At 47.4% G+C, this 8897-nt stretch overlaps 1 protein-coding gene across 1 annotated transcript; it reads right to left on the bottom strand.

Moving 5' to 3' along the window:
• Window positions 1-2340: 2340 nt before the first annotated feature.
• LRATD1 (LRAT domain containing 1) lies at window positions 2341-8559 on the bottom strand. The gene is made up of 2 exons (XM_007177386.3): window positions 8341-8559; window positions 2341-7355 (listed from the first exon to the last, which is right to left on the bottom strand). Exon 2 carries the CDS (start codon window positions 7317-7319, stop codon window positions 6438-6440), a length of 882 nt encoding a protein of 293 aa, XP_007177448.2. The 5' UTR covers window positions 7320-7355; window positions 8341-8559; the 3' UTR covers window positions 2341-6437.
• Between the last annotated feature and the right edge of the window lie 338 nt (window positions 8560-8897).

Raw genomic sequence — 8897 nt, forward strand, 5'->3', positions numbered from 1 at the left:
AATGACTGGGGAGCCTGTGAACTCTTCTTCTGAGGCTTTTCTTGGACTATATGCTCGTTCCTGGACCTGAATCTGGCTTTGGCCATCAAGACACATGAGCAATCTGATAAGACTTCCATGATGTGGGTAGGAGATGTGTCCTTTGTTCGTCAGCTCTAAAAATGCAGAGGCCGCTGTCTTCTTAGAGATGGTGAGGTCTTCCCTGAGTAGGGTTGCCAGATAATATATTGGACAGGAAGTTTTGTTTGAATTTCAGATAAACACATCATTTTTAGTATAAGCAAGTCCCAAATAGTACATGGAACATACTTATACTAAAATGATTATTCCCTATTTATCTGAAATTCAAAAGTAATCGAGTGGCCTGTATTTTTATTTGCAAAATGGGACAGCCCTATCCTTGACCTTAGTTAGCCTCTCTCTGGCTCAGACCCTGGGCAAACACTTCTGCTGAGAAGCACTAAAGTGTGTGCTGTTAGAAGTTGGGAGATGCTTTACAAAATCGCCGCCAGATCTGCTCATTCCCCGGGAGAATCTGATACCTGAAAACAATGGGCTTGGCACTGAGCAAAGAGCTGGCGTCTTGTGGGACTGCTGGAGGGAAAAATGATTGAATTTTAGAATAACTTCTTTGTTAAAGCAAATATCAGTATATGTCTAATAAAGAAGCCCTCAAGTTTACCACTGTGGCCTGAGTAGAACATTAATGTCTATTTCACAGATTGATGGCAAGAATTTCCTTAGGAAGCATAGAGCAGTAAAATCTTATATGATCTTTCCTATTTTTTGGAACACTGAATGTATTATAGCTCAAATTAACTTCTGAAGCATTTATTTTATGCTTAAAATTTAAGTCATTGGCTCTATCCACACCTACTATTTTATAAGCCTCTCCTCTTTGAACCAAATTAAGCTCAGAACTCATATTCACATTAAAAAAAATAATTGGATTATAAAAGCCAATGGGCATAGCAATTATTTGGAAATGTTAATATATGAGTAATGTTTATTTAGAAAAACACCCATGACCAAACTCCATCAAATCTAATTTTCCCAGAGAGTTAAGGTAACAATCTAGTAGGTTTCCCCCTGCACATCTAAAGAAGATTTTTAGCAAGAGCTTCAAAAATAAGCTTCCTTCTGAAGGAATAATCTTGTGATTTCATGCGAGAAAAATCTCTCCTTGAGGTAAATGAGAGATGAAGTTGTGGAAGTTTTTGTCAGAATTATTATTTCCCTTTCCCCTTTCCAAGCAAATGATAAGAGAACATTTTCTCTTTGGATTTTTGATAGTCATTTTTTTGTTTTTGTTTTTGTTTTCCCTAGAAGCAAACAGAACATGCAGAATACCCTTTAACTGAAATCAGCCTTAAGCTTCATAAATTATATTTCTGTGAGCCTTCCGAGGTGGGAAACCCCTCCAATTTCTGTGAAAGAAATTTAAGTTTCCCTTACAGACAAGCCAGGTGGTGGGATTTCCGGTTTTCCAAGTGATCAAGTGTCACTGAGAACCATGTAGAGAAATGCCCCAGTCTTATATTTATTGAGCACCTACTATGTGCCGAACCCACAGTATGGGGAACTGTTCATCTGGGTGCTGCCCATGAATGCAATAATCACAAAACTCACCTCCAGTAAGGGCAGAGGAGACTATTTTTCCTTTTCCCTAATGTATTCAAATGCTTAAATCTCTTATATTGCAAGTTCAAATGAGGTAAACATACAACCTATGAGTTATGAAATCAGAGATTTTATAAATTATGAAATGGTTGGAAAATAAGATCTTAGCTTTTCTGTCTTCAGTTTGAATGGAGAACAGGTATCCCCTGTTGAAAAGCTTATTAGCTTATTTTATCATCTCATAACCTCTCCACTTCATTTTGTGTCTTCTTTCGCAATTACTTTCTAATCTTTACAGCTTTCCTTTGAATCTTTTGTCGATTTTAGAGAAACAAGGAACATAGTCTTCTAAAAGTGAGACTAAAACTAACTGCAACTCCCACATTTTCTTCTTTTTGTTTATGCTTCGTTTTAGGCAGAGCTGCCTTGCTGTCCCAGTTACTTATTAGCTATTTTGCACCCTAGAATGTTTCCTCCTGTTTTTGTAGATCTCAAGTCACTCTCCATTTTATTTTTAAATAGTTTGCATGTATGTGTGTATATATATCTGTATCTCTGAATGAAATCATAATTATTAGCTATAGATAGAAATGTATTTATATATATGCGTACACATGCACATTTGCATATATGACATGTGTAAATTATTATATGTATGTATGTGTATACATATATATACATGTATAAGGATTATAAATATGTGTGTGTATATAAACAAACACACACACACACATATATATAGTCTGCTAATAGCTAGTAATTGTCAGCAAAAATATCGAGTTGGATCTCAGACAACCATTTTCTAAATGTTTCCAGAATGTTTCTTAATGTTTCCAGAAATCTGGAAGCCTGTGTTTTTCACCTGCAGACCCTTTACGCATGTGGCAAATCACCTCTGAAAGGCCCACCTAACTAGGTTCTCTTCATTTGTCTAAAAAAGAGAAAGCAGAATGATTTAAAAATAGACATGTAGATAAAAGTAAATCAGGTAGCTCTGTTATGTTTGTACAGTTAGTATTAATTTCACTGAAATTTGACCCTGCTCCATTTGTTAGATGCCAAAGACACTGAATACTTAGGGGTGTTGAAAGCACACACACAACATAATCAATAAGGTAATGTTTGAAGACTGTTAGGATAAATGGATTACTCAGGTAATTCTTTTGTAAACAGCAATAGCATGCTTTTCTGGAAAAAAAATATTATTCAAACAAAAGTGTTCACCACAGAAACATGACATGAAGAGGAAGATAAACAACAAAATTCTGAAAGTCTAGTAAAATCAGGTAACATCATTGAACTTACAGCTGCTTCTGTGTTTGATGTTCTAATCTGGCACAAGTGTTTTATAACTTTCAGTGACTTGATGGTACTGCTTCATTTAATAAAATACAGTCATGACAGGCATTTAAATTTTTAAATACTGAGGAACTTTATATCTATTTGGCTCATTAATATACTTTTAATTTTTTAAAAAAGAAATGCAATACATGTAACTTCTACAGAATTTTTTTTTTATATACAAAGATATACTTTGAGAATAACAGTGTTTCAGGACTGGTTTTGTTTAAAGTAAGCCTAGCCTCCCTTCTCCCCATTCCACCTCCTTTTTTTTTCTTAATTACCAAATGTGTAGCAAAGCACTCCTTGAAGTAAAAATATTCATCTTTTTTTTTAGTAGTTTGCTTTTCAGAATCACCTTCTGAAAGTGAGAAAGAATGGGGGTCTATGGATAGTTTTCTTCTACACCACATCACTGACGGGACCGACCACCAGCTAGGCCACACTCAACATCATGAAAGTTACTATGAAGCTCTGTTCTCTTGAGGATAACGAAAACCCAGACTAAATCCCTGACTTCTATTAAAACATCAGGAGGCTTTTGGCTTAGTTTCTATAACTCTGATAACATCCAGAGATATTATATCTACTCACAATAAAAATCAAGTCTACTGGTACCATCTTCCAAGAGACCTTCCACCTTCTTGGTGTCATTCCCATTGAGAACGTCCTAAAAATAGACACATTTTCCAGCATAAAACTATTAGACAATATCTTGATAATAGCCTCTTCATGCTGCACTACAATTAGAATTATTCTGCCACTGGTTATTATTAACACTGACCAACAGATAACAAATATTTCAGGAGTAATATAAGGAATATACAGATCTTTCAAGTTCCCTTTGTAACTAGTGTTTTTCTATTGTGAATTTGTAGAAGTATCATCATCAACCCAATCCTTAACAGACCAATATAGTCATGAGTGCTACTTTGGCTGCCAAACTCTTATTTTTATTGCTAATCTAGTCTCAGCAAGTATCAACCTAAGCCTCTGTTATAGTGACCCTCTTAGTAAGAGCAAAATCAGATTACGTGCCATCAGAGGAAATAAATCTCAGTATTAGGTGTGAGAGACCATTCATTTCTTTTGCTAAAGTCCCACCCTCTGAGTGACAGGTAGAAGACAAAATGTCAAGAAGGAGTCCTGTTCGAACAAATGCTTAGGATGGTATTTAATACAGCAGAGAGCCAAGATACAGTAGGAGGACACAGTAAAGAATGTGGGCTGTGTAGATACAATAAAGAACTTCGGTTTAGGATCCGACATCTGTTATTTGAAAGGGGAATAAGTTAGGGAAATAAATGATTTCCAGTTCTCCATACATGCAAATGTTAAGTTTGTTATTACAAAAGTTTTGCTGTTGTATGTGCTGAAAGAAAAGCATAGATAGGCATTTAAACATTTTTTAAAAAATAAATCACTCAATAGGCTTAAGAAAAATACTCTAGTTCATAGTTCATTGAGCTGACCTTTTGAGTCAAGATCAGGGAATGAATCCAGGCTGAAAACCAAAAAACAAAACAGAGATGAATCATTTTACCATGAAAACAAACAAAAGAAAGGCATTTCCAGTCGCAGCTAACCTCGACTAGTTTTTATTGCATTATTTTTGAAATGCCAAGAAACTGGCTTTGGCCATAATATTTGCTGTCCAACTAAATCACAACTGTCAGTAGGCGATTGCTTGCAACAATTAGCTAAACACCGTTATTTGACAAATTCCCCTGGAAGGGATGGAATGTAGATGCTGGAGGTGTGTCTGACACACACTGAATCAAGTAGCAGTTAATCAGGCTGGGGCTGCAGCACAGGAGAGAAGTTGGTAAGTCCTTACCCAAGGAAGGGGTTTCAAACAGCCTTAATTTTTTGAAAACCATACGATCGTCCTGATCCTAGAAGTTCTTTCCGGTTTTCAGGAATGAATTGTGGAACTGGCTAAAGAGAAGGGGGAAAAAGCCACCAATTCTACACTCGTTTTTTAAGAAGATCAGGGGGAGAGGAAGAAAAATAGAAATGCAAATGTGGAATGGTAGTGGTATACAACATCGAGAAATTAACATCATGGAACCTGCTAGCAATTTCCACCGAAGCAGTAAACCCCTTAACTGACGGAAATTCAGCACAATATACACATGGATCAACAACTCCACCATTATAGGGCTGCCATTAAAGCCAAAAAATTAACTACAATATTCAAAAACAGAATTCTCATAAGGTTTGAGAAAAATAGAGTGAAAAGGCAATGTTAGCTAAGCTTTTAGCTAAATCCACTCTTAATGGCCCCCAGTATTTAAACTATCATGGATTAAAGCCATGAAAATAAAAATTTCAATTTGAAATTTTATTAGCATGTTGCTAAAATGGTCAATAAAAAAACATCAACACGATAGGCTTTGTTGACATATTTGGACAACTGCTCTCTCGATTTTAAGACTTTATTTCCACTTCCCCACCTTCTGAGATTTCTGTGTTAGGAAAAGCCAAACTAAATACACTGGCTATGGTGCTGTAATAATGCTGGTTTCTGGAATGTTGCCATGTCTTTCCCCTCCGTCTCCTCCAACCCCTTTAAAACTGTGGTTATTTTTGAAACGCAGCCCAAGGAGGGAACCATCTAGGGTTGAGAACAAGCGCCCTTGTCAGATTCAAGTTCACGGACACCTGGTGAACCTTCTCCTGGCCAGGGGGGCGGGGCCAGCTCTCCTCACCAAATTCGCTGCGCCATTATCCTCCCGGGACCGGGAAGGCATCCCTTCTGCCAGCAAAGGAGACTCACAGGCAAACGCCGGTGGGGAGTGGCGTTCGCTTCCCTCGGTGGAAAGAACGGGAAGCAAACGCTGTCTAGCTTAGCCCGGAGCCTGGGATACAATGTCAGGAGACCAGGGACTGGAGAGCTGAAAAAGTCCCGGGCAGCCTTGGGATAACCCGGAGTCCCGAAGTGCTTGCTCCCTAGTGGAATTATTCACAGGTGCATGAGGGACAGGCTCGATTTCTTGGAAACCCTGCAGTCTGGGGACACATCCATACTGGGGCTGAACCGTGCCCTGAAAGGATCAATTATCACCTCCCACCGGTCTGTGTGTGCACGTTTGGGGCGGTGATGGTCCCTTTCTAGTAGGTCGGGTGTTAGTCACTAGACCAGTGACTCTTGGGGGAGGCCTTGTCCCTGCTCCCCTCGGCCCGTTCTCCTCTCCCCACTTACAACTCAAGGGGCAAGCGCACGCTGGGTCTCCCAACACCATCATCACCACTGGGGGTCTCAGCCGGGCGAGCGCGGCCCCTTCAGTCCCGGGGCCAGTTACTGGGACTACCTGCCACTTGCCAGAAAGATGCGAGGCTGCAGCCCGGGCGCTGGCCGCTGCCGGCGGCCACTCAAGGGGGTCGGGGGGTGCTGAATCGCCGGCCTGGAAGCCCGCGTGCGGGGGAGGGAGCGGGGCGCGGGGAGACCGGAGGGGCGGGCGGCTCCCCCCGGGCTACTCCTTGTCGTCCGCAAGGTCGGCGAGCTCCCGGAGCACACGCAGGCGGCCGCTGGCGTCGATGCGGCGCTTCTCGCGGATGAGGTCTTCCAGGCTGTGAAACCTGGCCGTGTGCACCTTGTTCTCACCCAGGTGCACCTTGAGATAGTACTGCTGCTGCGGGGTCTGCGTGCCGGCCGGCACCTCCCCTCCCGCCTTGAACTCCCGCTTGCCGAAGCGGCACCAAGCGGCGAAGCTCTCCGAGTTCGTCCAGCAGATCTCCTCGCTCTTGAGGCCCAGGTGGCCGCAGGCGTTCTGCACCACCAGCTCGGCCACCAGCGGGCGGTAGCGGTACCAGCTATTCACCACCCGGCCCACGTTGGCCGCGCCCGCCTCGTACAGGCTGTCCTGGCGGATCTCGCCTTGGTGCAGGTGGATGATGTGCCCGCCGCCCACGTACACGGCCCAGTGCGGGGCGGGCGCGGGCGGCTCTGGCGCGGGCTGCAGGCACAGCAGCTCCAGCAGGTCGCCGGGCTCGCAGAGCGCGGGCAGCGCCGTGACCGCGTAGACGCTCAGGTCGGCGCCCTGAGGGCCGCCGCTCATTTTGGAAAAGATGCATTCCTGGCCCCGAAAGGCGGAGAACTGAGTTTCGTTGAGGGCCAGCTGGTGCAGCAGGTGGTGGCGGCGGCGACGGCTGGGGCTCTCCGGGCGGGGGGCGCAGCCCGGGGAGGCCTTCACGCCAAACTTGTCGGGCTGGCCTCGTTCGTCCAGGTCCTCCTCCTCATCCGAGAAGAAGTAGGCGACCCCGACCCGCAGCTCGTCCTTCTCGATCCCCGACGGGTCCCCGGTGGGCAACTCGCTGTAGCTGAGGTGGGTGATGCGGTCCAGTTGGTTGCCCATCAATGACGCGGCGAGGCGAGGGCCAGAAGCGGGGATCTGCGGAAGCACAGAGGAGACGCAGAGACACGATCAGAGTCGCGCTGCCCCTCCCCAGGACGAGCAGTGCCCCTGGGACCTGGCCGCCCGCGCGCCTGCACTGGAGTCAACCGCCCCGGCCGAGTCCACCTTGCCTCCCCGGGGCCAGGACCGGCGCGGGAGCCAGCAGTCCGGCGGGCGAGAGCGGACGCCACCACGCAGCCTCGGACCTTGTACGGGAACCCGGTCCAACTCCCACAAGAGAACAGGCAGGAGCGCGGGAGGGTGTGCGGGGTCCCAGTGGGAAGGACAGCGCGGGTTGTGGCAGCGTGGGAGTCGGGACACCCAGGAAAGGACGGAGGGGTGGGTTGGAAGAAAGAAGGAGCGCCTCGGGCCCCAGAGCTTGGAGCAAGCTGCGCTCACATTTTCAGCCGCCACCCTCTCCAGCCCACCTCTCAGTTTTACCCTAGGTCCGTGCTCCTCCCCGACAGCGCCTCGCACAATGACCATCGGACACGTTCACGGGCACCCACTTGACCCCAGCACAATTTTGCACACTTGGAGTCCAGACACCGACAGGCTGGTACACCGGTGTGCTAATGTCACATGCAATGACAAACCTTCGCGACGACACACTCAGACTCCCACCTTCGTACACGATTCCAACCCCACGCTGGCACGCTCGCCAGTGCACGTACACCCACGCACCCGGGCACACTTGCCCACACAGGCAGGTGCACTCTGCCCCTTAGTTCTCCTGCCTTCTCCCCAGCAGAGCCAATCTGGCTGCGCCAGGGCGAGGCTGCTCTGTCTAAAATAACCTAACAAAGAGGCAAGGGAAGGACGGGGGAAGCCAGTGCGGTGTGTGTCTGCCGGTGTGGGTGCGGGTTGTGTGGCGAGGCCCACTTTCAGCCAGAAGTCCCCTCTCCCTCCTACCCGGCACAGGGTCCAAACAATCGGACGAAGAAAACACGTTTCCAAGGCAAAGAAAGCTGCCTCTCCGTACCCGTGATTTCCCTGCTCCCGAAACCCCAAACTCCTTTAAAGTCTCCAGGTCCCCATGGGTGCTGCGGAGGTGGTGGTGACGAGCGTGTCCTGGGCGGCGCGTGGGGCTGCGGCTCGGCTCTGCCCCGCGCGGATCCGTGCGGTGGGGTCCCCGCCACGACGCCCGTGCGCCTGCCGGTCCGCGTTGGCAGGGGCGCCTGCTCCACCTGGGCAGTCCCGACTCCGCTCTGGTTTCTTACAGACCAGCCGAAGACTCTAAGTAGCCAAAGCAGCTGGCTCCAGGGCCCGCCCCCGGACGCGCTCATTGGTTGGGGCTGATGCCCAGGGCTCGTCAATCTCCGCCGGAGGGGGAGGGGAGCAGGGGCGGGTCTCCAGCGCGCGCTCCGCCCCGCCCCGCCCCGCCCCGCCCCGCCCCCGCGCACCGGAGCGCGCGCCGCCCCCGGGAGCTAGGTGTGAGCGCCGGCCGGGAGCGCGCGAGGGGCGGGGCGCTTCCGTACGGCGGCTCGGCCCGCTTCCATCCAGCAGCTTAGCCTACCGATCGTGACTGGGCGCGCCGTC

This window comes from Balaenoptera acutorostrata, chromosome 12 (genome assembly GCF_949987535.1).
Source record: "Balaenoptera acutorostrata chromosome 12, mBalAcu1.1, whole genome shotgun sequence".
NCBI classification, from domain to species: domain Eukaryota; kingdom Metazoa; phylum Chordata; class Mammalia; order Artiodactyla; family Balaenopteridae; genus Balaenoptera; species Balaenoptera acutorostrata.

Coding starts and splice junctions, on each gene's coding strand:
- LRATD1 (XM_007177386.3), bottom strand. CDS start 7,319: ATGGGCAACCAACTGGACCGCATCACCCACCTCAGCTACAGCGAGTTG.